This window comes from Syngnathus floridae, chromosome 22 (genome assembly GCF_059516105.1).
Source record: "Syngnathus floridae isolate MCC-2025c chromosome 22, RoL_Sflo_1.0, whole genome shotgun sequence".
Taxonomy (NCBI): Eukaryota; Metazoa; Chordata; class Actinopteri; order Syngnathiformes; family Syngnathidae; genus Syngnathus; species Syngnathus floridae.
The window spans coordinates 2,561,260-2,589,124 of NC_142434.1; the positions used below are offsets into that span (position 1 = coordinate 2,561,260).

General features: G+C 45.9%; 2 protein-coding genes across 5 annotated transcripts in view; one reads left to right on the forward strand and one right to left on the reverse strand.

Annotated features, from left to right (window-relative positions):
- syn3 (synapsin III) overlaps positions 1-27,865 on the reverse strand; it is an 83,588-nt gene that overhangs the window by 44,511 nt on the left and 11,212 nt on the right. The window lies entirely within an intron of this gene.
- Positions 149-21,858, forward strand: LOC148379159 (chemokine-like protein TAFA-2). 2 transcript variants are annotated; one of them, XM_088366722.1, is made up of 6 exons: positions 149-521; positions 13,671-13,765; positions 17,311-17,466; positions 18,826-18,950; positions 19,469-19,523; positions 21,196-21,858. In XM_088366722.1, the coding sequence occupies exons 2-5, from the start codon at positions 13,672-13,674 to the stop codon at positions 19,496-19,498; spliced, it is 405 nt and encodes a 134-aa protein (XP_088222848.1). In that variant the 5' UTR covers positions 149-521; position 13,671; the 3' UTR covers positions 19,499-19,523; positions 21,196-21,858. The 2 variants fall into 2 exon arrangements, with proteins under 2 accessions (XP_088222848.1, XP_088222849.1); XM_088366723.1 differs by having other exon boundaries at positions 17,314-17,466.

A 27,865-nucleotide genomic window follows, 5' to 3' on the forward strand; every position in this document is an offset into this window, starting at 1 on the left:
TGTACAAGTGATGATCGCTTAATGATATATTAAGGGTTCACATTGGACGGTCACGCTTAAATGTGGTGGCCGTTGGGTTTGGGGGGGGTCTGTATGACGACGCGCTGCAATCCGATTACGCGCGCTCCAGACTGCTCATAAAAGTTAGTGCGCGCACACTGGAAGTGTCAGACTGAGCCGAGCCGCGGCGCAACCAACAAGCGGATTCCTCCGTGACGCACCGACGAGACCACACATGCATCCAAATTCACTCGGAAAGACGGGAAGCGTTCCAAAAGGATTTCTCCCCCCCCACCTGATCTCAAAAGCGGTTGGATATTTTCACCTGAGGAGAATTCCATCCTCGCAGCGCTGGATGAGATGCCATCAGTGATGCGCTGAAGGGAGCGACCATCAGAAGCGAGAAGAAGCCCTTCCAAGCTTTTTACGCACGTCCGCAGATTTGCAACCCGGGATGTTAGCGGCCCACCTGATGGTCTAAAGGCGTGTTAATGCGTGGCAAGGGAGTGGGACACTTGCAGGTAAGAGCCACACTTTGCATTGCCACCTATATTCAATCAATACTGAACCAATTACCGGCAAAATGAACGTTTAGCTGGTCAAGCCACAGCGAGAAACACTAAATTATTCACTCACACCTGCAATTTATTAGTTGCGGGGAATTGACTTTTCTTTCCTCGCTCTCCGAGCAGAGGAAGCCAACGGCGGATTATTTATTTATGGCAAAGCTGGCTGGCAAGTTTGATTTGCATTGCAAGTGACAGGGCTCACACTTTTTGACTTGCTATGTAAAACGCTTATGCAAATGCAAGCAGTTCTCCTGTGGAGCTCCACAAGTTAACCTGGCTGGCTCCACCCTGGGACGACAAAAAAAAAAAAAAAAAAAGTCGATTCATTTGAATAATATTTCCTCTGGCTACGTGTAGGCGTGTCAAAAGCAATGGGGGCTGTAAAAGCCGCTGGGCGCTCCATTCATTTTAATTGTGATTTACCGATTTCACCTCCAGCCCAGTGGTCGCTCGCCTGGAGCAAATATGAGTCCGCTGATGATGAAATGTAGCGGCGGAGACGCGCCAGACTGCTGCAGCTGCTATACTTGCTGCCACACATATAATAGCCATGATAAATAACAAGCAAATGAAAGAGAGAGAGAGCGGGTGGGACAATATGTATCCTGGCAACTGTAAAGCCGTATTAGTGAGAAGGTGCCAGCCAAGCTTCCACAACTATTCTCATGGCTATTAGAAAAGCGCCACGGAACCTTAAAGTGCACCCCGTTCGCTTCATTTCACTTGTTGCCGTTAGACGAGAGAAGAAGTCAACTAAATTTGAGACAATTTGACTATAATATTGTAATGGGTAAAAAAAAAAGATGGACGCTAGCATTAGCATAAAAGGTATATAGATCTGTCTTGAATAAACTCAACTCAGCATTTTGTTTGTTGTACGGTTTGAGAGACTTTTTGGGAAAGCTTCCCATCCACAGAACCCCACGAGATCCATCGTGAACGTGTAGGGCAAGTCTTAATTGGAAATTTGTGGCCAGGTGTCCCAATATTTTGGCCCATTTTATGTACTATTCTCAGAGCACAACTGGCGGTCCTGGCGGGCTCCAATTAGCCGGAAGCGTGGTATTAGCAACGGCTCCTTCACTGTGAATGATGAGGGCTTGAACGCCGCGGGCTCAGCGCCTCGGGGCACGCTGGTTCTCATCCAGCTGGACGACACCAGCCAATGTCACCTTTTTTTTTTTTGCTACCTCGCCAACTGCTCGTCATGCTTCCTTCGCCATCGATACAAACGGCAAAGCGACTGGGCCGGAAAATGCAGCCTGCCAACAGCTGTGCCAAGCAAAGATTTTTAGATTTGGTCCATTCTGACCTCCAAAGTGCTGCCTACTGGATATTTACTCGTCTTTGAGCTCATCTCTGCTAACCCTGGTGTGGAAAATCTGAAGAAATGAGCAAAACACCAAGAACCGGCGGCACTTCCGGAGTCAACTCAATCATTTTTCCCATTTTCCGCTCGCTTTGCAACTCGAAATCAAGACCGGTCGAAACTGCTAATTTCCATCGCGGGTCCCTTGGCGGGCAATTGGCGTAATAAACAAGCCATCAGATAAGATCAAATGCGCTGTGAGTAAATGCCAGCTGTAAAACGCACGATGAAAACAAGCGTAAACACGCAAAGTTGGTTGATTAGACACAGTGGCCGCTCAAGGAGATGACTGACCAGTTTTGTTTATTAAACTCACTTCACAACAGGCAACGGTTTAGGAGATAATGAGCAATTCTGGGAAGAAAAAAAAGTCTTCAAGCTGTTTATTGCCACTCTTGTTTGAAGTTGACAGCCAAACAAAGAAACTCTCTCTATTTCAGGTGTCCCCCCCGTCCCCCCCAAACTACCCTAGCTCCGCCACTGCTTCAAGAGTAAGACTAGAATTTCAGGGTCTGATTGGCGCCCACTATGCATGCGTTTGATCTAAGTGGGAAGCGAGGTCGCTGTCGCCCCCACCGCCAATCCACCCGCGTTCCCGTTCCGTTTGATCTGGAGACGCCCTTCCGTCTCCCTGTTTCATTCCAACTAAAACCTAGCTCCATAAACTTCAGCTTGGCAGAAATCAAGCACAAAGTCTGACTACGTAAACTCTGGCGAGGGGGCAGCTTGACCTTGGATGTGCCAAGTGAAACCATTTTTGAACGATAGTTCAGAAATGCTGGAAGCAGGTGAACAGGAAATTGAGTCCCAGATTGTTTTTGGACTGGAAGGGTCACGGCACTGCCCAAAAAAAAAAAAAACGCAGCCAACAAAATGGAGGAGGGAGGGGGGGCGCACAACCTTTTGAGTCTTTGCAACGCCTGAATGGAATATGATGGAGCTGCGTTACACCTGTCTGTCTCTACCCAGCTGGAAAGACGCTTTGATGCACAGATGCGAGCACCCCCTACAAAGAATCCCTCGCTCATTAGAAGCGACTGATGAATATTTGGTTTATTCTTCTCTCCTTTGAGAGCCGGGGGGCTTGACAATCTTTTTTTGTATGACGCTGTTTAAATATTAATTATGACCGGGATGTGGAAAACATACAGCTTGTGTACATTCGATCCACACGTGATAACGCTACGCGGCTCACCGGGTCCGCTCGGCCACGAGGGCAAGGAAGGGGGGGGGTCGGTAACCTAAAGACTTGATAGCGGCCGCCTGTGGCTTCCAGTCTGACCGCTCTCCCCCACTTATCTGGAAAATAAGCCATTTTAATTGCTTACACACAGAGCCCTATCAGGCCATGTTGTGAGCACCGAGATAAGGGTTACACCGAGTCGGGCATTAGTAACAGGATGAGAGGACCGCGAAAAAAAAAAAAAAAAAACAGCTGCGGGGTCCCCAGAGTAGCAGGAGTCAGGAAATAGCCATAGCCATCCTATTAATTTATAACCCAAAATCTAGTTTACCGTCAAGGCACGGGGGCACGGGAGACGTCCGTTGCCCGCCCCCTTCTTAAATCCAGCTACTTTTAATGATGTCTTCACAAGGTGACGAGTGAAAAGCGGAGAAACGGCATCGGAAAATGACCCCGACGATGGGCATCGAGAAAAATGCGCTCGCTATTAATCCCCGATTCTAATTAATCCCGCCACGGGGGGATGCGGCGCGCTGACACCCAGGCAGAAATAATACGGCAAGGACACACAACATTTTGTCACCCCCGGATGGCAAAAGATGAGTCATTGTGTCGTCGCAAAGCTTGCGGTTAGCGGGACCGCGCAATCACGTGCGGGATTATTTCCTCGCCGTTCAATTTCCCCCCCGTGACGAATCCATCTTGATGAGGAAAAACAAAACAGATTCACACTTCTTTAGGCGTGTGTAAAAGCCACACAGTCCGGGATCCGAGTCGGAGTTGCACGCTGGCATTTTAACGTGATTTGAAGTCGACGCGGGATATTGCCGGCGAGTCCTCGCAAAGGTTTTCGGGGACGGCTGGAGTATCTCACTGTGTATTGTTTTGACCCGGGCGCCCCGCATGAAGAGCTAGTGAGCACAGTGGCTGAGTAAATGTCAGCTCCACTCGGCTTCTAATGAGACCAGAGACTAAGAAGAGCGCTGACACCATCATAGGCTCGGCGCTGAGAGGCTCATTTACATTCTGCCAGCCGACAGCCGGAGTTATGAAGGGGAGATCGAGATGAGGGTGGGGGGGGTGAACACATTTGCTTTTTGGCCTGCGGACGTTTTGTGTTTGGTTTTGCGCTGGCCAGAGCGTTGGCTTTGGGAATGCCCCAAGGGGACGGCTCATTTATATTCTTATATTGGCAACGGACTCGAGTATTCATAAAAAAAATAAAAAAATATATAAAAATGTTGACCTTGATGGCTGTCATATTAGTGGCTTTCAACTGACTGTTTAGCTAATATATGATAACGACTTCAGTACAGTGGGTATTAAAAAAAAAAAAGCCAGTTCAAGGTTTTTGTGGTATCTAAAAAAAATTTTCAAGTAAAAAGCAATTTTTTCAATAGCAGAAGTAAAAATAAATTTATATCTGGGTGTGCACACTTGCGCAAACATGTTTACGTTTTATCCTCCCCTTCTGGAAAGTTAAACAAATCAAATTTCAATTCCACGATAATCATGGAGCAACTTTAAAGTGATGGTGTGTAGACTTTATTTATTTTTTTATATTCACTCAAGGCTCAAGAATCAATTTTTGGATTCCTGTCGCTGAGTCCTGTGACCATTAGCTGACTGATGAGACAGTCAGCGCTCGCTGTGCTACCTTTCCTAGCACTTGAGCCGAGGACTTGTTTGATTGCGGTGGCGAGCCGAATATTTCATTTTCGCTCTCCGTCAAGGGCGCTCGGCGAGTCACGTTCTCCGATAGTCAACTTGAACGCGGGGAAGGCCGAGGAACCAATTACGCCGCCGAGGCTCGAGGTGCGGGCGGCTAATTACGCGCACGCGAAAAAATCCACGCTCACGTCGGCCAGACGATCCTCCATCTCGGTCATCCGTGCCGGTGTTGATGTAGACGTTGCTGAATGTGCGCCACGGCTGGCTGACTTTTTAATATAGTCAGACTATTAGCGATTTCTGTCTTTACGCAGGACTATCACTTGACGGCGACGTGTGAAAAGGAAAGGGCACATTTATTGGGCCTTATTAGAGAACACTGGCCGCATTTATGTCCAAACATTCTTTTCAGTGAGATAAAACGTGAAAGGCTACAACAGCACAAGTCTCCTCAAAGTGCACATTGAGAAGTAATAAGGCATCGCAATCACTTGCGGGCAAGCGGCCGAAACAGTTTGCATATATAACGTTGCGCTAATTGAACGGTTCCGACTTGGAGGTTTTTGAAGGAGGGCGGAATGAAGTGTCGTTCAAACTTTTCGCCTAATAGACTTGAGAGTTGCACTCTTCTCGTGTTGTCAAGTTCAGTCGGGAAAATTGGCCAGAAAGTTAAGCGCGATATGAACTTTAGGCTGACATTTAAAAGTGGTTGGAGGAAGGTAGTGGGATTAGCTGCCGTGAAAATAATAAAAATGTCTGCCCGTCTGAAGAAGAGGAGAGGATCACAGCCGAGAATGGCAAAATATCCAATAACCATATTTAATTTAAAAAAATCAGATAATAAAACAATACTCACAGGCATGTATTCTTTATCCTCTGCAATGAATTATTACTTACTGAGCAGATGTGTTTTACTGCCCCCTGGTGGCCAAGGCCAGAATGAGCCATTTAAAATTGAATAAAAAAAAGTCAATTAATTTCAATTTTACGATTTTACTTTGATGGTATGCCATAAAAATCAACACCCCCCCCCCGCAAGCCATTACGATACAATATCAGATTAAGTAAGTATTCTGGTGGCATATTTTATTTATGTTATAATGACAAGCGGCACTGGTTGCCGTCATCCAAATGAGCTTTTGTGGAAATACGTGGAGAAAGACCACAAATCCGCTCACAGTAACTTTTAAGGCCGGCCCGGCATTTTTCAAGGACGGACGTTTGGCACTTGTTGATGTATTGTTGGCTTATGGAAGCTGATCCTGTTATCTACTTTGTGCAATGAGGCGGCAAAACCGTACGCACACTGCCTTAAACACATTTCTATCCCTTTTGACTGTAAAGCCGACTGAGCAAAGTCTGAGGGTCAGCGGGAAACGGAGTCTGGCTGGCGTTTTTGGAAACGGGAGCGCTGTCGCTAGTGGCGGCGCCACCTACCAGGCCTCTTTGCCTAACCTCATCTTCACGACAATGATTTAACAGCCCGCTCGAACCCGAGGGGGGATGCGGGACCTTTAATGTCAACGTTTGAAGGGACAGGCAGAGGGGGGGATTGTAGTTTTAGCAAATGCGAGGAGTCATGTTTACCGTGGCGCTTTTTAAGAGTGATAGTAATGAGCTCCGGGAGACTGGAGCGGGGCGGTCTGAGTCGGCACGCCACCCAATTATCCGCCGGCACCTGTCGAAATGGTCGCGCGTGCGGTTGCGGCCCACCCCAAGCTCCCCGCCGCACGACTACAATGACTTGTCACTCTGCTTGCCTCTATCTATATTTGAAGTCCAGAAACACAAAACACGTTGTTGTTTTTTTTTTTTCATTCCACGGCGCCCGAGGGGCCGCTAACTTCCCTTTCCGCGCTTATTACAGAGCCTGCTCGACTGCGGCGCGTTATACCGAGAGACATTCTTCATCACCGTTGCCACCCCATTTGAGGTCCAACTATTACCCCGGCATAAAAAAGCCCAACACGACGTCACACTTCCATTTCACGTTCTCGGGAACAAAAGCCGCAGCACCAATTAACACTGAAAGGCTTGGTGGCCATGTTTGAGAGGTCATTGGGTTGAGTACTTATTTTGTATTGTATCACGTCGGGGTCACTTAAATGCCGTCTTTCTCGCGAAATGTTGGCACCGAGATAGAAAATCGGGGAAATAGGAAAAAATGTCAAATTTAAATTGTAAATAAAAAATAAATTAAATAAATATGAAATGTAGGGGAAATTGAGTCAGTAGTTACGTTGGTGAAATATACATCCATGAATTGTCTACATTTATATTCGAATCGATAGCGCTCCTGAATATATCCGCATATGTGGCCGACTTGATATGCGATGTAATAAGCCACGTAAAAGCTAATAAAGTGTCTTTCGGCGGCTCGGAAATGCAATAACACGGGAGCCGGGCAATCAATTCTCAGAGCGGGTAACGTCACGATATTACACGAGGCGCTATTAAATCTGCATCTTGCATAAAGGCACAAACGAATCATAAGGTGATCCGTTAATACGGGCCAATAAAGTTAAACGCGGCTTGGTTTGGAATGGCTTCGGACGTTTGCGGTTAAATCACATCCAACGGGATTGGGACGAGTTATAAAAACACCCCGACACCCGACCCGTACGTCTTTTCCAGCGTTATTATGCATTTAATTGGCATTTATACGCCGCTAATCTGCGCCCCGAATCGTCTGCGATGGAGGAAGCATATTTTGGCATTTATTGTCATCCATTACATTTCCTGGACAAAAGCAGGGACCGGGGCCAGCCGGCGTGTAGTTAATCACTTCAATCCGCACGCAATCTGGTTGAGCCATCTTAGCCAGGCCTGCGGATCCATTAGCCCCGTCTCATTTGTGGGCAGCGCCGCCAGCCCATTAGTCGCGATACGCTCGGCTAGATTTGCGTGTCCTTCCATTTCAGCAAGTTGGCCGAGAAAATGGGAAAAGTTGGGGATTAATTCCAACTAATCCTGCATTTTTCTAGTGGCTTTAATTACTTGTTCTGGCCTCTGACACCCTGAATGGTCATCAGCGATAGGTTGACTTTGGATAGCGCTCAGGCGGTTAAAAGAAGGAAGAAAAAATGGCTCAGGCACACTCGTCTTTACAGGGTCCGGTTTTCTTTTCTCGCTATTCATCGGAATGTTTTTTATCTTACGACTGACCGGGCGGCAGTTCCTCTTCCGTACCTTCAGCTCAATTCTGTTTTCCCCGTGAGGAAGATTGAACGGGACCGTGGAAATATGGAGCTTCGCCGAGACCCTGGCCCCTCCCCTTCCCACTTCAAGTCACGCGTAGTGCGAATGTGACCGCTGAGGCAGAGCGGCCTTTTCATAGCGCTAATGTCCGAAGCGGGCCCGAACGACCTCAATGAAAGCAATCTAATATCGCAAATTAGCCTGTCACTTAGCCGGGATTATACCCCTCGTGGGGGCCAGCGCTGAAATAACTCGAGCCTTGTTGCTCAGTCATGTAAAACAGAGGAGAGGGATGCAATTGAATATTTAATCAAACAAAACAGAATGTAATTAAATTGATCCCCTCACTTTGTCAGCCTCTTGCTCCGGCCACTTTGGCACCGGGAAGCCCGGCGGGGGGGGAGGGGGAAACTGGCGTCGGGTAGCGTGATTGACAGAAGAGGGCACCGGGTGCGGGTGATTTGCTCGTCGCGTCGGCAGAGCTTGTCAGTCGTGTCAGTTGTTTGTGTTGTACGACGCAGACGCTCAAGGATATGAATACAACATTCGCACAAAGGCTGCAGATCGAACAACTGTGCACTGGCGGAGCTAGGATTTTTTTCCTTGAGGGGGTGGGGGGGGCAAGTATATTTAAGGGGTGGTTATTTTTTTAACAAACCCCAAAAATTCTTTCAAAAATGCTGATAAAGATTCACTACATGTTCTCAACGGGACGGAGTGGACATCGGGAAAAATCAGAAACTTCCCAAAAGTCAATTATTCAGCCGGGCCCCTGGGGTGGGCCATCATATCTCGAGATGTTGAAGCAGTTACTTGGCTAAACAACAACAGATAATCCAATGAATGAATGAAAGTCAAGCCGAAATTTAGTTGTAGCTGTCATTCGTTATCTGCAGCGCACGTCTTGGTTTCGACATGATTCGCAATCAATTCCCATTCCGATATGGGCCAATCATCTCCAAGAAAGTTGAAAGACCAACGAGCAATACGTCTTTATCTATCACACGAGTGACATTTCAAGCAACCCGCGGTGAACTTTTACATTGAGCAGTTTTTCCTTGACGAGGCGCCGCGCACACGTTGACATTTCGACTTCCATTCGGAGCTCCTTAGCGACTCCTTTAATTACCTCTGCGACTCCGACTCACTGTTGGAAAATGTTCTGGGCGCAAAATTTCAAGCAAGCACTGAGCACGCACATTAACTGAGATCTTCAAATCATTCCACGGATAACCCGACTTTGCCTCACAATGATAAATTGGCCCCACGGCTTGTTTTTTTGTTTTTTGGGGAGGCCCGACGGTACCTTCGGCTCATATCTTAAATCACTGTGGGTTTTTACTGCGAGCTGAAAATATCCAGACAGGATGTCATGCTGTATAAAGACTTTATGTCGGTGACTCAAAAGCATTTACGCTTATCTCGGGCCATCTTGATTTTCGGCTTCTGTATGCAAACTACACAAAGTGCGGCGTAGACTGCACGTCTTTGTCAAATGGACCGGGCGGGAGGCATCAAACTTGGCATTTGGTGATGATAATTGGCTAACAGAGATAGCTTAGGAGCTAATTACAGATCGTCATAATTGCCTGTCAACGTCCCTCCTGTTGTCGCCGTGGAACGAGTGAGGGGGGGGTTTCACCGCACGCCTTAAAATAGATTTCCCTCGTGCCCCAACACCTCACGCTTCACCTTTTGCTTCTCATCAACGCAAGCGACAGCCGGCGCACTGCCCCCCCCCATGGACCCCGCCCCCTCCCACCCCCCCACAGTTATTGGCTGCGGTAATCTGATGTGGGAATTCGGGGGATTCCGATCACACGCAGTCAAAGTGCACACATCTGAAATCATTATTTTGTCACCGGAACAGAACGTAGATGAGAAAGTCTCTGTGTCCTCCAAGGTGCCAAAGTCCTCTTTTAGTTTTATTGTCAAATTTGTTATTATTATTTTTATCTTTGTGCCAATAGCAGCCTGCCGAGCGAGTTCGCTAAAGATTTTTAGGATTAAATTGAACATGAAGGTGGCGACCGTTTGACTGTTGCGGTTCGGACGAGGGCGAGCTCTCGGGTAGCGTCTCGCTGTTTTGTTAGGGAAGGTCGCCTTGGTGGTTAAACTCTCGGAAAAGGGCACGCGGCGCCGGTGTCAGTTGACAGCTTCTTCGGACCAAATGGGATGGCAATTAATTTTCCTTTCGTATGCGACACGGGCGGTGCGCCGGGTGGATGGATGGCGGGCAGTGTTGCCTCGCAGCAAAAAATTTGACATTTTGCCGTCAAGATGATGACACCTAAGCAATCGGATTTTTATTTATTTATTTTAAATCGAGGTAGTTAAATTACTCAATGACTTGTCTCATCCTTTGTTGAGAATATAATCCTGCCACCTGCTGGCCTGGCATGCACATTGCGGTTTCTCCTGTCTTTTTTGCTGGTCTATGAGAATGGGATTTATTGAGGCTTGCTCAAAAATATTCTGATCTCACATTATTATAGGAAAAGATCTAATCGGGGGTAAGAAAGCTCGTCCTTGCAGACCGTCCGTTCATCGATTTGCGATGTGACGTCTGGGCACTGATACGAAGAGTCATCCGGAGATAATCAGATACGAGCAACGGATCGCGAGCGAAGGCCCGAGGAGTTGAGCGAGGCTCTTTTGAGCGGGCCGCGTCCCTCTCGTCGCGTTTGCCGAGCGACCCTGCAGGCTGGTGTGTAATGATTTGATTAGCAAGCCATCAGAGCGATGCGTTAAAGCATCGCTCCTTTTCTAGACTGGAGGTCACGCTTGAGAAAGCGCCGTGACAGCTGTCTCGTCTCGCCATCGCAGCGAGTCGACACGTACGTGGCGGCTTCGGGGGCTCGGCGGAGGCGGGCGACAAAGCGCCGGGCCGTTGTCTGGAGCGCTTCCGTCCTTGACTGTCAGCTGGGAACATCTGTGTTTTGGTAAATGAGCCATGTTTGTTCTCAGATGGAGCAATCGTCTCCCCGCAGCCGTCCGAGGTGACAGTCTCAGTCACGCTCCGAGTAAAGAGTGAGATAGAAGACGGAAGGGGAGGAAGGGGAGGAGGTAAATCCCTGTGTCGAATCCGGCTGCGGAAAGCGAGAAGGGAAAGTCCGGCTTTTTTTTTCACCTTCTGCACCCGCCGCGCAATCTCGGGGATACTGCGGATTACCGACTCGCCTTTGCGCATTCCCGCCGTTTTGATCCCTCCTATTGAGAGGGGAAGCGAAAATTGAATCTTACACTTTTTTAAATGTTTACTGACTTGAGTCGAAAGCGCATGAGGGTTTACTAGTAAAGCTGATTTGCAAGCAAGATATTTCCAGAAAGCGTGTCGCGCTCGGGAGGAAAATATCACTGGAAAGAAATGGCCGCCACACTTGGGTTCATGTGTTGAGCTTATCAAAGATGACAGTCCAAAATCAAATATGGACGCGTAGTGATTATCTACAATAGAACCTAAACATATATTCAAATACATCCCCAGAAATACTCCCTCAGAATAATCTAATACTAAAAACGACTTTTATTTTTGCTCAAAATGTCTTTCCAGACTAGCAAAAGCAAGCAAAGGAGTGAATTCCCCAATTTCCTCATCCTTGACAAACATCTTCTATTATTAGGCCAAGGTCGAAAGCGTCCGTTTCTGGCTAATGAAAAACATCAGCGCGAGGAAAAACGTGTGACACAAATGGGACAACAAAGAAGGAAAGAGGTCAAGGCTCCCAATTCGGTGTGTTGGTCCCAACCAAATAGCTTCAACTCACTTTGCTCTTAAAGGCACATTCTCATTAATATTTCAGTCGACAGTAACGATTGCCTTCTCTTTTTGATTTAATAACGTGAACAATGTGACGTTTGTTCCACCAATGTCGACGCAAAGCCTCATTCCGCTGCCAGACCGGGAATGAAAGAAGGCGATCGTAAAGACACCGGGGATGTTTTAGCTTCATCCGGCGTGAATCATATCACATGGTTGACACGTTGAAAGGAAATCCGACATCTACAATGCAGCTAATCTGTGACGAAAGGATAAAAGTCCAATCGCCACATGAATCTGAGCACATAAATGTACCGGTGCTACGGAGGCAGAAGCAATGAAAACATAATACGAAAAAAAAAATATATTATTCTCTATGGAGGTGATGATTTGCATTTGAAAGTTCCCGACAAGCACAGTTGACAATATGGAGCAGGGGAGGGTTGCTACTACTGACAGCAAAAAGAATAAAACACTTATGTTAATTACTCTTTCTATTCAATGTCTGCGCAAATCATTTTCTCATTTAGTTGCCATTGTATTTTTTGGCAATCATCACACATCCGCAACGACCCTCAAGGAAAATTCGACACGGGAACGGCAGCTCGTATTCATTCCGGAACGGCCTTGTCATGTTTACCATGTTCCGTTAGCTCACCGATTTAGCTCAAGGAGATGGGCGAGTTATCAAAACTCAAATAAATTTCAAAGTTGAGCCTTCTGCTCGACTGTATACCCAAGGTCGGATCATTTCCTGTTTGTTTTGGGCTATCCTAACAAAAGCGGCATTGCAAGGTCGAGTTCTAAAGCGCCAGGAGTTCTACCAAAGCTGCAGCGACTCCAATGACACGTTCAGGGACAATGGCGAGCCATTTGTAGAAACGCAGCCCGGCCGGAGATGGGCCGCCATCAAATGATAGCGCTGGGCGCAGGCCTGTACTTTGTCACCGATGACCCTTTTTTCACCGAGACTCTCATTGACCGAGCTGCAAAACACCGGCTATAAATCTGGACGTGTGAAGGTGAACGTCGACGGCCGACCTGCTTCGACCAATAGGAAGCTATTATTATGGTGCGGTTTTGACACGGCGTTCGATCTGGCGTCCGGTGAAATGTATAAAAAGAGAAATCAGCTCACGTAGCACTCCGAAATAATTAGCTATGCAAATAACACGAGAATCCCTCCGAGGTTCAGACAATCTATATGTCAATGAGCGCGGCCAGATAAGAGGCAGGCGTTGGTAAGTAAGGCATCAACGCAGCTTGTAACTTTGCACGCTCGCACCATTCGATACCGAGCCTCTTCCCGTAATTACTGCGCTGCCGATGCATCCCGGTTTTTTTGGGTTTTTGCGTTTGAAACTTGATCGCTGCCTATCAAAGATTACGCACGATGGTTTATGCGCGGAGGTTCGAGTCGTACTTCACACTTACTTTAGAGGGCGAAGCTAATTGTGGCGAGTCGTTATTGAAGTCTTTACCGTTCTGTCACCACGATTCAGTCGTCGAACTCCAATCGGGCTGGGCAATGGGTTTGATTAATTAAGAATTTGACGAGCGGATGTTATTGACACGCCAGCTAACTGTCAAACTAAACATACAACAAAAATATTCACACTAGAAAGAATCTGTTTTCATCTAAATTGCTAGCTTAAAGCTAGCACAGAATGATAAAGCCGATTAATCGGCTATTAAAAATTAGCATTTGACATCAATACTCACTACCTTTAACGATCTGTGATAAAAATATATATATCTTATTTTTATTACGATTATTACCCTTGTGACTATTTTCTGTTTGTTCTTTGACGTGATATTCAATGTTACGTTTTGACAGGTGAATCAACACTAACTTTTGAAATCTCAAAAGATTGGCTATTTTCTTTTCCAATTTCACAACGCACTCTTTCCATTTGCCAGGATGAGTGAGCGACACGCGCAGGTTGGAAGCAAAGGGCTCTTACTGGTCATGGTGCTCGCCATCAGCCTCTGGGAGATGTCGGAGGGCGCGACGGGTGAGTACATTTGCCGTCGTCCTCCTCAACACATCGCCGTGGAAACCGGTCAGTAAAATAAAAAGCCATGCCGCAAATTTGATCAGATAATTTCATGTCTGGCGTTTTAATAAATATACTAGCATAACATTAGCACAATCTTAAATTTTGTTTTGGTCGCCAGATCTAATTGAGCAGGGTGACTTTGCCCTTAATTATTGTAAAAGTCAAAGGGCACTTTAGAGGATTTTCATTCAGCCTCAGACGTATTGGGATTAGACACGGCCGCGGAACGGCGACTCATCTAAAAGAAGGAACGTAAGCGGGTGCAAATGGAGCCATGAAGAAAGCTTTATATTCCGCGGCGCATGCTTAAAGATTAGCAGGGAGCAACGGCCTCAGGCTTCCGTGTTGCTTTTACTCTTTGGATGATGGGGGTGTATATATTGATATGTCAATCATATCCAGGATCATCTATAGACAAGAGGTGGGAAGTTTTAGGACTATTCACGAGACTAACGATATCGGAGAAAACTAAAAACACAGCTACGTTAGCTTCGCAGTTTGCCTCGGTGCGATAAAACCGCCAAAGACCGCTAAGCTACGTTAGCTTCACAGTTTAGCTCCTGGTCAAACTATAAGTTAAGACAAGGTGACAACTAAAACGCTCTTCAGGGAGCTTGTTGAGTTGTCATCCATCTCTTTACCGAAGAAGTTTTACACCACACGCAAAAAAAAAATACACCCCTTTTGCTAATCTGAGCTAATTGTATTGAGTCCGACTCCACTCAATCCCTCCCTCGCTAATTTAAGAGCGTTGTCAAGCTTTGTAAACCCGGCGAGATCAATTACGGCAAGTTGGTAAGACTACAAGTGGAGGCCAAGCCACACGTTTGATCACCGGGCGGCCGCGTGTAATTGGTGGCGTGCGGGCGTCGCTCCTTGCGGACGGGATGTCCATTTGTGAGCGTGATAGATACGCACCTCTCTCGCCTTTGTCGACCAATTAGGCGGCGGCGGGCCTCTTTGATGTGCTCGCCTTTGACTGGCGGGGACTCGCACTCGAGGCGCTCATCATTTGAGCGGGAAGTGGATGCGAGTAATCTCGCATGCTATTTCTCTCTGATAACCATCGCGGCCCGCTAATTTCCCTTGTGCCTTGTGTCTGTGGCTGTAAACCAGTTGTAATTCAGAGCATGAAACCAGCCCAGCGCAAATCCAAAACACGCCAAATTAATTTGTTCCCCGAGAAGAAAGAATGGAAGGAAGATTTCCCTCCTTGCTGAGAAATAGGTCAAATCGATTCAATGGAGACCGAACTGAAATGTTGGGGAACACGTTTGTGAATGGTGGGATTTTTATTTTTTGCTTCTGTGTGTTTATGACGACTTTCATCACATTATACTCGACTAACCCAGAAAAAAATCCTTTAATCAGAATTGAGTTGAAGTACTCGCATTGACGACTCAAGGAAAAGAATTCCAGCTAAGTTATTTTTTTTAATTTTTGAGCAAAGCTATAAAAATTTAAAGTATAAATATACATTTAAAGCACTGCAGTAATTTTAATACCACCAATTTGCCATAACAAATAAAACGATGGGATATTAATTATGCATCGTCTGGCATTCTCATCTTTAACATTTAAATCAATTTTATCACCTCAAGCAACACTTACCAATATTTGTTCAATATGAGCATGCATCCGTGAATTATTCATAGCACGCGCGGCACAGACAATTCCTCTGCATGAGCGTCGTAAATGGCACAAAACAGTGTTTACGATTCCATTATCGTTCCCATCAGTTCCTGTGAACAATGCAAAGTTGGCATCATTTGCAGTTTCCTCGCCCTCTCCCGAGACCAAACGGCACGTACGCCCAGTATTTTCAGCACCGCGTGGCAAAAAAAAAAAAAAAAAAAAGAAAGAAAACAACTCAATGAAAGCAATCTCGGTTCAAGGCATTCAGCGAGACGCCTTCCTTGTGAAAAAACAAATACGTTCGCGGTGGGTATCAAGTTCACACTGCAGGTACTTCTTGGGATGCGATCAAAAGTGGAGCGAGGGCACGTCAAAAAAAAAAAAAAAAAAGCTGAGTGAAGAATGAGTCACAGTGACTCACGCAGCGGCATTTGAATTTCACTTTGACGGAACTTGAAGCCGAGAAACGGTTTGGTCTCGGCTTCTAAATCAGAACGAAAAGGAGGAACTTAAGTCGTCGTGTTAAAATGAATACTTTACATTCCCGGCGCGGAATGTGGCCGAAACACGATTTAGCCTTGCACCTGATCATGTGACTTCCTTATACATCATGACATCATTATATAAATGCATTCCGAAGCCACGCCGCAGTTTTGCCGCGTCAGCGGTCAAACCGGGCGTGACAAGCCGGGCCGTCAAACTTGTTGCAGGTGGTCTTCCTAAAGTTACAAAACGCTTACTCACGCTCTGCCCACCGAGGCGTGAAAGACAAACGCACCCGCGGCAAGTCGAGCGGCTTAAATGTTTGCTCGACAAGCGTTGCCAGAATCTCTCAAAAGGACGCGTTTCACGCTGAGAAGCTGCCGCGCTGTTCTCGATTGGATACGGGAGCTCTTCTCGGAATGCCCGCTCTGGCGTTTGAACGTATTTGCAAAAAAAAAAAAATCGAGTTTGAAAATGCAAATGTAAAAGTGCCCGCTCGGTGATGAAAATTTCAGCAGACCTCACGTTCGGATGAGATCATCAATTGGATGGATAAAAAGGTTAAAAAAAAAACACAAATCAGGGTAACCGGATACTTTAAAGTTCCGAAGCGGAGATAATTAGGACAGCGATCGGATTCTTCAGTTTATCATGGCGGAAGTATCTTCAGAAAGACGCCTCATGAAAATGTCACAAGCAGTTAATAGAGGAAGGAGCCGTTGAGGCTTCTAAATAATTCAGACAATGGAGCGTGATCTGGAAATTGGCTCCAAGTTCTGCAGCGCTGCACTTTTGCCGTTAGCATATCGGACCGCCGCTCGGGCCGGAATTGCTTCTGTTCTACAGTTACTGACTGGATTAAAAAAAAAAAAAAAAAGATTGGTTACGTCAATTGCGCTTACTTAGAGAGCTCCTAAATTCATAGAGTCACATAATCAATGAGGAGCGTTTCCACGGCAACAACCACGCCGCTCATTTCTCCCCCGACCTCATTTAAGATCAATTGACTTTATGGCGTGATCGCGGCTTTCCACGCCACGGATTATCCGCTCGACTTTGCCGCTAAAGACCTGACGGAGTGTCGGCGGCGTGATAGATGCGCAACTATTACGGGGAATTACAGATGGTAGCCATTTTTTATTGAATGACGCTTACGAGAAAATCGGGCCTGGTACGAGGGGGGAGTCCTTAAAAGAAAATGGCCTGTCTCCTTTGGTGAGTATTAGCACTGCGCGAGATGAAAGAGGTGTTGTAAAGGCCTGAGAGAGAAGCTCTTACGGGACTCAATCCAAGGCCATGAGTGGCGAGTAATAATTTACTACACAGCGTAGGATTAAACACTGATTGTTCCCTTCCCCCCCCCCCTCTCTGTCTCTCTCCAGCAGCGCAACACGTTCCCACGGGCACCTGCGAGGTGGTCGCCTTGCATCGCTGCTGCAACAAGAACAAAATCGAGGAGCGCTCGCAAACCGTCAAGTGCTCCTGTTTTCCGGGCCAAGTGGCCGGCACCACCAGAGCCGCCCCCTCCTGCGTAGATGGTACGTAATTTACCCTAAATTTGTTTTGCGATCGAGTGACTGGATGATTTATAAAGGGGCGGGGCTAGTCTGGTGAGTGACGTGGGTGTCGGAGATTAAAATGGCTGATGTGTTTGTTTTCTTACAGTTCTTTGAGACTATTTTTTTTTTAATCACTCTGTCTTTAGTCTACTGACATTGTTCCAAGCGTGGCAAAAAAAAAAAAAACTTTAATGCACAACTTAAAGTACTATATCAGCTGTAATGGTTTCCTTTAATGACGAACGTGTCTCTTAACATGCTAATGCGTCCGACCTCAAGCTCGGCACAAGCGGCGAACGACTTGGCTTTGGTCGAGCTTTCTTTCGAAACTCCGGATCCAATTGTGTTTGACCTATTCCTTGACATTTTAGTATTGACATTTTCTGCAAATTAGAGCTGGGAGACACCGGCTACAGTTTAGCGCTTGGCGGGTGTTCTCAGCAAAAGTGACCAGCACTTAACCTTTTAATTATTCCTTTTTTTTCTCCGAGATGAAATTACCTTTAACTGCGCTCTGCGTGAGTCTGCCTCCTCCCGATAAATCATCGCACGAGGCTCCGTCCGCGAGTAAAGCTTCGAAAATAGCCGCTAACTTAAATTGTTAAAACATTAATCGTTAGCTCGCTGATGTATTTAACGCATCCGAAGCACGTCGGCCGCCGTCTCCGATATCAAACAAACATTTTCGACTCCATGAGCCGCCGCTCGTTATCGTCTTGTTAATGAACGAGTTCAAGGTCAAAGCCATTGGCGGGTTTCTTTCGCGGCCGCAAAGAAAATAAATGACTGAACAAGGCACTTCCAGATGTTTTCAGCCATCATCTTCACATCATTAAGCGTTAACTGAAAACACACGCAATGGACTCTTTGTTGTTATCATTTGACAAGGAACCTCAGTGGCTTTTTTGGGGGGGAGCCATCTGCCCGCCATTGACCCTTTGTACAATTTCCACCGCGGCGGTGCTCGATAAGCTATAAAATGTGTGTGATCCAAATTGATTTCGGTATCATTTCGGTGCAATTTACTCGATTGCGGCTGCTGTTACGTGCCGATGATAGCGACCATCATCCCCCGCTAATGCTAAATGAAGGGGATGCGTAATATCGATAATGGCTTCTATAATAGGCCGCGCCGCCGTTGGGGCGGCAGCTTTATTCCGCGTTCAAGAAGGTTGAAGCGGCACATCTCATCGGATTCCTCGAGTGTACGGATGCTGCCACCCGAGAGTCTCATTTAGCAAAGCTGCATTTCATTTGTCGAGGAAAACGGATTGGAGATCCAGCTCAACCTTTGACCCGAAAAGCCGTCAGCCTAAGAAGTGTCAACGTGTCTTACAGCCTCCATAGTGGAGCAGAAGTGGTGGTGTCAGATGCACCCGTGCCTTGACGGCGAGGAATGCAAAGTCCTTCCCGATCTGAAGGGTTGGAGCTGCGCAACGGGGAACAAAATCAAAACCACAAAGGTGAGATTCCGGGCCGGGCCGGGCGGGCACGTCTGTTTAACTTGTTGAATGTGACCTTACGCGTGCTCGGACAAAGTCAACAATCTTCTCTTGTGTTTCTTGGGGGCCACGGCGGGTTGAAAACGAGCTAATGTTTGCAGTGGAGCCTCCGGGGGCCTCCAATCAATGGGCTGCCATGTCTCCTTAGCACTTTGAAGACACTTTGATCACCTAAACCGTCCGACGACTCGCTCCAATTACCTGCTTTTAACGTTGTAACACGACGCCCGTATCCTTCAGCGTGTTATGACGAGCCATAGACTTCGCTTTTGTCTCTCTTCATGTACTTAATTATTTAAAGTGTCCACACCACACCTGCCTGGAGCTGGCAGCCTGGAGCCTAGAGCTATTGATTCGGTGACTTGTCGGGATAGATGCATACTAGGTTTTGTCGCGGAGAATGCAGAAGTTTGAAATTATCTTAGGTTTGAATTAACGTTTTGCTTTTTTTTTTTTATTAACATGGAATGATGGGGAAGATTTCTGCCGATAGGGACCAACTTTGGTAACCACGTACTTCACCCGGGACCCCAGGTGAGATATTTATGACATTCATTCATCAGTCAAATACGTCATAAATCAGATGACAAAAATAACGCAAACTAATATGTAATTATCAGCAGCTACACGATAAAAAAAAAAAATCAATCATTTTGATTCTCATACACCACCGTCTTATTTTCAAACTCTCCAACCTCCGCTTAACTGTGTCATCACGACGGTTACCATAATGATGAGTTGCGTTTATATATTTGCTTCTACGCCTGTCCATCAAAATGCCAACGGGTTGGCGGCACAAAAAGCGCTTGCACGTCTGTATATTTGAATCGCTCGCATCATCCGTTAAGTGTTTACAGAGTCGAGTTTGCAGTTTCTCAGCTTTCCGGTTCCCGCTGACATTCCAGGTATATTATGGCCTAATAATCCCGCCTGCAGCTTTAAAAGTGCCTTATTATCATAAACTCAGTTGGTGTTGCAGACAACGAACGACACAAACACACACCGCACACCTGCTGTCTTAAATCTTGAAGCCAGCCACACTTCAGACACAGGGTGGGAAAGAATCCTTTATGCGTTTAATTAGCACGTGTCAGACATCTTAAGACAGCGCAACAAGCTAACGAGTTTTCTTTCTGTATTTTTAGTTGCGTGTGTTTTTTTTTTTTTTTTTTTAAACAGTGCTGTTTTAATAATCATTTGCACACCACGGCGCACGCTAATGATTAGCATCTAGGCCTTTAGTCTTCGTTAGCTGCAAATGACTCCCAAATTAGCCTCGCATTCGTGGCAGACACAGTTAAGGATCTAAATGACAAAAACAACATTTAATGCGTAGTGGCTAGATTGAAGCGGAAATTTTTTTGACTTTTATTAATTTAGCAATCCCCCCCCGCCCCATTTATAATCTAATAAAAACTACAAATACTTCTGACATTTATATTTTAAAAAAAATGCAAAGTTGGGCCTCCCTAACAAATTGGATGATGGCTTCTTGGAGCCATTCTGATGGGAGGTTCGAATCGATGGAGGGAGCCGTCACAAAAGGTTGCTCCGCACCCTCCCCTCCCCTCCGGAATGTTCTTTCCTGGCGAGAGCGAAAGAGCTGCCAGTCAGCCAACTCAGACGGCCTGACAGGCAATTTAATCTGCGCAACTTCAAGTCGGGAGCGTCCAACTTAGCAGCATCTTTATCCCGAGCGCGGAAAACATTCCCACCTTCGAAACAGGGGTCACTGAGTTCACCCCTGCCGATGCCGCCGATCCTCTTTGGGTGGCTCAAAGAATTTAAAGATGAAGCGCAAAGGGGGAAATGAGAATTCCAATCAGGCGGCTGTTTGTTTCACCTTCTACTCAGATGATGCTCTCGTCTCCCTTTAGTGCACATAAAAAAAGTCAACTGGAAGAATATTAAATGGCCTCAAGAGTTAAATGAAGTCAATTTTTTTTTTACCGCTTTGCCAATATTTTGTCAGCAAGTCTTATGACTTCTTGGATGTTTTTTAATAAAAGTTGAATCTTAAATCTGCAACGCTCCTCATGTAACACTCTCCACTAAAAGACAATTCGAGTATAATACGATTCGGAACTGGTTCGACACGTAACGATTCGGTTCGGTTCAGTGGGGTTACGATTCGAATCGGTGTGGAGCGCCTCAATCATTTTCTACATTTATTTCAATTAATATGTCGTGTTTTTCCCCACCACAGGTGAATCGAAGGAGAAGAGACTTGATGCAAAAGGACTTTTCTGTAAATAGACTGCCGTGACTCCTCGGAAAAACGGAATCCCTCACGAACTGTATCGGACGTCCAATCATAGAAGTGGATTTCGATCGGAGGACAAAAAGGATTTGCTCTCTTATGCCGTAACTGCTTGTAGTGGATTACAATGGTGAACTTTGCCTAAATGTTCAATTCTAGAGTCATACGTCCTTTACGGGTTTTGTTTCTCGGGCCGGACGTCGGTAGCGTGATGAAAAAGACGGAGATATTCAGGGGGATTTTCACAAGCGCACTGACGCGTCCCTGCCTGAAACGTTTGATGTAATTACGCGACATGTTTCCGTTCTACATTTAAAAGTCACTTAGCGGGGGAGAAAATTGAATCAAAATGCACATCGGTGCAGTAATCGCTGAGTCTAAAATCTTTCTAACCAGCCAGCAGCAGATAGCATAAAGTATTTTTTTTCCCCTTTGTTTTGCGAGAATACATTTTCTGGCAGCTTCTGTGATTTTTTTTTTTTTTTTATTTGTTCTAAATCAGATCCCTGTCTGAAATTTGACTATTGAAGAAAAAAAAAATCCAGAGTGATCAACATTTACATGACTGTTTTCAACCGAAATAGGACATTGTCTGTGATGACATCAGTAATAAACTGTGGTTGTGTCATTGATGACTTTTGTTTTGCATATTCGAGATGCGAGTGTTGGCTGAAAAATAAGAACTGTCTATATTCCATTACTAGAATTAATTATTTTTATTCGATTTGTCCAGTAATATGCTGCTATGTGGTTCAATTTGAGAACGGAGACAACTGCTTGATTTTCCATCATTCTGAAGTCTCATTTTCTACAATTGTCAATTTTTTATTCTCACGACCAAGAAATGAGTCTAATTCTTCTCACTTTACGGGATTTTTCAGGTAATTTTCACCTCAATGCTATTTTTGTTCCGCCGCACCTCTTTTCGTGCGGCGCACCTGCTGTGTTTGCCAATTGCCGCGTAAATGCTGCATTTAAAAATAGCGCACGCGTCGTCCCTCTTGTGAAATTGAAAGTCGGACGCGCGACTTTTGACAGCTGCAGAAGAATCCCGGGGATGATGCGGTTGAGTTCAATCAGCTGCATGGCTGTCACGGCAAACAGCCCGAGCTTTACCAGCTTGTCACCTCTGAGGGGACACCCGTGATATCAAATCTGGAGGTTTGCAGCTCTTCAAAAAAAAAAAAAAAAAAACGTCTGCCGCCGCCGCTTGGATGGGAGTGAGTCGATTTGAAATGCACACACTATCATCCCGGGCTGTATCCGAGTTTCTCCGCCGGAAATTGTCTGCCTTCCACCGGCGGAGCGCCATCCTGTCAGTGTCACGTTGACCTCCCGTGAGCCCAATATTTTCTTTAAAAATGAATCAATCCTTTGAAAAATGACTTGATTTTTTTTTTTTTTGTTGTTTGTCCCCGGAGGGCACATTGATCCTCCTGAAAAGCGCTCTGAAATGACTCGCTGATGAAGCGGTGAAAGGGCTTCGTTTTGAAAACAAATAGCTTTCTAGTTTAGCCGCAGCAGGTTGTTTTGCCTGCAGGTGCACGGCCATATTGAAGGGGGGTGCTTTTTTTTTTTTAATGCTCTTTTCAATCAAACGCTAAATTAACAACGACCCCGGTCAGTTCAAAAGCACACAAATTAGCGTTACTAGCGGTATTGGATGATTTTGAACAATCCCTCCTGGCAAGTTTGACTTTTCACGCATTCATGGATTGTTTAGTATTGCGATTGAATTTCGGCTGCCTTATCTACGCCTCTCAGAAAAGGTTAGGGATTTTCGGCTTTCGGGCGAAATGAACTTTAAAAGCCTTTATAGGTGGAATTTCAAAAGATTAGTAAAGAACAAATCAAATTCACATTTTCGGTGAGTATCCCAAATTGAAAGCATGGACATTAGCTTAGCGTCGGCAGAAGCGAGTAGCTCAGTCGGTAGCATAGCATGCGAGCGGCTCAAGGCGGTGGGCCTGAATTAAATGATTGTATTTAAATACAAGACAAACGTCGACATCCAAATTAAGTAAAGGCACGCCATTATCTCATTTTTTTTAATCCCCTGGGCAGTCATTAGAAAAGAGCATCAAAAAGAATTTCCTCTCTTACCATATGTTCCACGTTGCGCTAATCTAATGAGGCTTTCGTAATTACAAAAGCTACCGAGGGAGGGGCGGGGGAAGCTCATCGATTCTCTGGGAAAAGAAATTTCATTACGGACGCGCTATAACGCTCGGTAGTTTAATTTCAGGGAATTGCGAGATGCAACAATGGGAGTTTTTATTGACGATAGAAGCGACCTTCCAAGGTGAATAATTATTTCGATTTCATTCGCCGATGTGATTTCGGAGTTCCGCGTGCCTAACGTATTTCATTCCAATTGAGACATACTTCATGTTGCCTCTTTCGACGGTTCAATCTAAAACTGTCATTGCCCTCGAGGACGTTATATTCGGTTGTGGGGGAATTTGATAAGCGAGCGATATCCGAGAGTGCGGAGGAGATACGCGGGATCGAGTCCTTCGCGCTTGATCCAAGTGAGACTTTCTCTAATTAGCACCGAGATAGATTATTTGACACTTTCCCCACGAGTTCTGACTGGCAAGCATTCTTTCGGCCACGCTGGTTCGAATTACACGTGCTTCAGACAAATAGAGGACACGTTCATACGACTAGGACATATGAGACCGGAGACCCTTAGCATCTTCTTTTAACTAAACATCACAACACTCGGCGGTGTTGCTAAATAAATCAAGGCTTGTAATTACAGGATAACGTTAGCGGCAGACATTGCAGATACAAAAACGCCATCCAATTAAATAGGGGAGAGGCTATAAAGATCCGGCTAACGGTACCCCTGTGGCGGGTTACTGTAAACAATCGTGCTACCGCCGAGTGCTCAATTCATTGGTGGTCATGTCTTTACGGTCGAAGGGTAAATAACGCCGACTGAGGCCGTTTCTGATTCGGCGTCTTGCTCAAGGGCGTGCTCGGGCACCTTTACAACAACCTGTTCCAATTTCCATATTTTAAGTCGGCCGTCTGGTCCCCGAGCGGAATCTCTACAGACTGACTTATTGCTGCCTGTGACTTTATGGTTACGAAAAAAAGAAAAAAAAATGACAGGGTTGCATATCACATCAAAAAATGTGCACATGGACAATAATAATAAAGGTCAAACTGAATATAAAAAAAAATGTTGCCTGCTGCTGTGGGTGCCATCAAAATTTTAGTGGTGGGCTTAAATGTTGCACCAGAGGCGCTCTTCTCTAGTGTTAGCTTGATGTTTTTAGGGATTTAACAACAGGGTATCGCCTGTTTTGCGTGTTTAGCAAAACACGTCAAATATATTCCGAACTCGGCAGGAGCCTGGCAGCATTAGATTGAAATTTTGTTTGATAGACAATAAGAGTGGAAAAAAAAAAAACTCAAATAGTTGTAATTGCTATCTAGTGGAGGATGATTCCAATATTTGGCACAATGACATTCTGATAACCGATTAATCGGATGATTATTTAAAAAACATATACGATGCAGATTTTTTTTGCAGGGAAGTTATGTTGTAAATTCTGAATGAGTTTTCAAAAAAAGGCAAAAAATACACGTCACGTTTTGCGCCAGTACTCGGAGGTCCTGCCTTTGCAAGCTTGGCGAGCGTACGATTCTCCTTGCCCGGTTTGACGGCACGTCGTGTCTATCTGACAATGCGAAAAGCAGACTGGGAGAGTCAAAAGGAACAATTCATCCCACGTTAATACTTCTCAAATCTTTGCTTTCAGTCAAAGCGAGCAGCTTTTTGCATTATGCTCGCCGAGGTTTAGCGACCCGCGGCCGAGCGTCGCCAGCACAATGAACGCACGGGCATCTGGTACCCGCATTATGTCGGCAGAAATCATTTCACCCCTCAAAGCCGTCTCCGTCATTGTCCGCCCCGCCGACACACATTTCTCATCCTATTGTGATGTAAAAAGTTGAGCGGGAGCGGCTAAAAGCGAGAGCAAATTAGATGCCGCCGAGCATTACATCGAGCGTGACAAAGAGCCATCGGCGGCGTCCAAAACTACCTGGGAGACGCATAGAAGAGCTGCCAGACGCCAGATTAAGCACAGGCTGTGTCATTTGCTTTGCTATTGTGCCGAGCTGGCTACATTTTTATTATCAGGCCAACCTGGGATGGATCTCGCCAGATAAAAGAAACCCTCTCACAATAAGCAAATAAGGGGAGAGAGGAAACAGGCTTTTGTATGAAAGCAAGCCATTTTAATAACTGGCGCGTTTGTGAAGGCGCATCACAAATGAACAAATGTGTCTTTTATCGCTATAGTCAGCCTTTTTTTGTTTCCTGACAGCCTCTTTTATCGGCCCCATCCTAACGCGGCGCTAAATTGTTCCTGGCGAACAATCGTGGAAATGAAAGTTGTCGTGGAATTGCAAAAAGGAGCACAAGAGGGAAAAATATTGCTGGTGAAGCAAAAGATGTGATAGTAATAAATGGATATTTTTGAAATTATTGTATTTATTATTATTATTTTATTGACTTATTTTTACTTTGACTCATTTTGCAACCTAGAGTTCCCCCACTTTCAATTAGCCGGCGACGGGCGACGGTGCTTCTGCGCCACGCACAAAGAGGAACCCGCCTTTAAACGGTATATGAAGAAGAAACGCTAGCCCCGGTGCAACCCCGAGTTTGCCGCAGCAGACCCCGTTTCATCTACGGCGCGCTTTTAACAAGATAAACCCTCTACTGACAGTGACCTGAGATGAAAGTAGGAGACACAAAGCCGAGGAGAGTTCAGGGAAAGTTCTTCGGTGCCCCACCTACCCGCCCACTCAAACCCCCTCCGAACCGGCAGTGGAAAAGTTCTCCAGCCTCGATTAGAACTTTGCGGTTGATCCCGCGCGAAGGCCTCACATGTGTGCCGAAAGATGCCGGGGAAGGCGGCTCTAATCTCGCGGATTCGCTTAAGCTCGCTCCGACTTGGACTCTTCTTTTGTTCCTAAGGCCGCGCAATCTTCTACATCTCTATTCGGACGACGCCCGGCTGCTTTTGGGAGTGAGTGCGTGTCAAGTTCAGGTTGAACGGATGGCGGCAAGTCGGAGGAGACAAAGAAATGAAGGTGTCATTTTATCAGAGCGAATTGTTGGTATTTTGTCCTAGCAAGGTGACGGTGGTTGCTACCATAACTCGGGAAGCCGAATTATCACAAGACATCAGTGCAACATTATTTTCTATAGTGAACTTCGAGCTGGGCAATTAATCGAAATGTAATCGTGACATTGATTTTGCTGTTTATTGACACCCCACCGACAGACACCGATGCTAATGCTAGCAGTCAATCCCAATGACAAATTTAGCATTGTGTCCTAAGAAAGATATTCCATCAAATAATGAATATTCTCACGCAAACACTATGGAAACACATACATACTAATAATATAACAATCAAAGCCATATAAAAAAGTTACATTCATAAATCGCAACGACCTTCTTCTACTGTTATTTAATGCAAGTATCCGCAGCACCACACTGCCCCTAAGAGGCCAAAGAGAACACAGCAGGATCACCTGGTATTTATTTATTACTCGTTTTTTAACGACTGTATTTTTAATATATTATTATTTTAGTTTGTTACGAATTATTTCCCAGGCCTGACTGATAGGAACGAACACGCTCGCTTCCAGTCTGAGCTTGGTAAACGCGGCAATATTCCGAGTACGGACTGCCATGACTTGCAAAGTCAGTCGGATCTGTGGACCGGAAGAGTCGGTGCGGGAGTGCTTTGTGTGATCCGCACGGGGGCAACGGGAAGATTCCGAGCCTCTCACAGATGGTGTTCCGAGCCGCTGGCGCTCTGGAGTCACTGAGGATCTCTCAGGTCCAACACCGTCTTTATTTTGAGCGAAGGCAGACGAAGTCATCGCCGCAGGGGAGAGAGCATGTGGGGTGTTTTTTTTTTTTTTTCTTTCTTTCTTTCAACCGGCTGGGATTCTGGTTGAGATCGGTGCATGCTGGTGCTCAAGCAAAATGATTCCATAATATGGTATTAAGTAAAATACAGCAAGTACAATATTTCCTTGTCTCTTTATCATCCGTGCTGCCGCTGAACGGGACAGGGAGTCAAGAGGGTTCAATAAGTACGCTGGCACCTCACAGAAAGCAATTATTCCCAAGCTCCCGAGCCTTCATTTCTATGCGGCGGCTTTGAACGGTTTTGATATTCCATGATGAATTACCATGACCAAAATGAGAGCGGAAGAAAGGAGGGGGGGGCTGTTGCAATAAAGCAAGAGAGCAAGAGACTAAAAGAGAAAATTCCAGGAGGAATTCTTTGCCTCAACTCCCTCGGGGTGATCCGTGTGTTGGTGGAGCACTGTACATTTCTCTGGCGAACGTATCGCCTTCTCTTCTTCCGCCCACGCGAGGCTCCCGAAACGAATGAAGTCCCCGCGGAGGAGTTCCTTAAATCAGCCGGAGCGGGCGTTCGTGCTTGTGTGTTGCTCACCTCGTCTTAATTAAACAGTGGCAGCCAGTGAAAACATTGTTTGACAGAGGCTGAGGAAATTAGCTTTGTCTTTGCAGAAACGAGGAGGGGGGTGGGAGGGGTATGTAAATCTTAC

Bases quoted from the DNA above. Each gene is read 5' to 3' on its own strand.
- LOC148379159 (XM_088366722.1), top strand. From the start codon at position 13,672: ATGAGTGAGCGACACGCGCAGGTTGGAAGCAAAGGGCTCTTACTGGTC. The intron at 13,766-17,310 runs GTGAGTACATTT...GTCTCTCTCCAG, and splicing joins GATGTCGGAGGGCGCGACGG to CAGCGCAACACGTTCCCACG. The intron at 18,951-19,468 runs GTGAGATTCCGG...ATGATGGGGAAG, and splicing joins ACAAAATCAAAACCACAAAG to ATTTCTGCCGATAGGGACCA.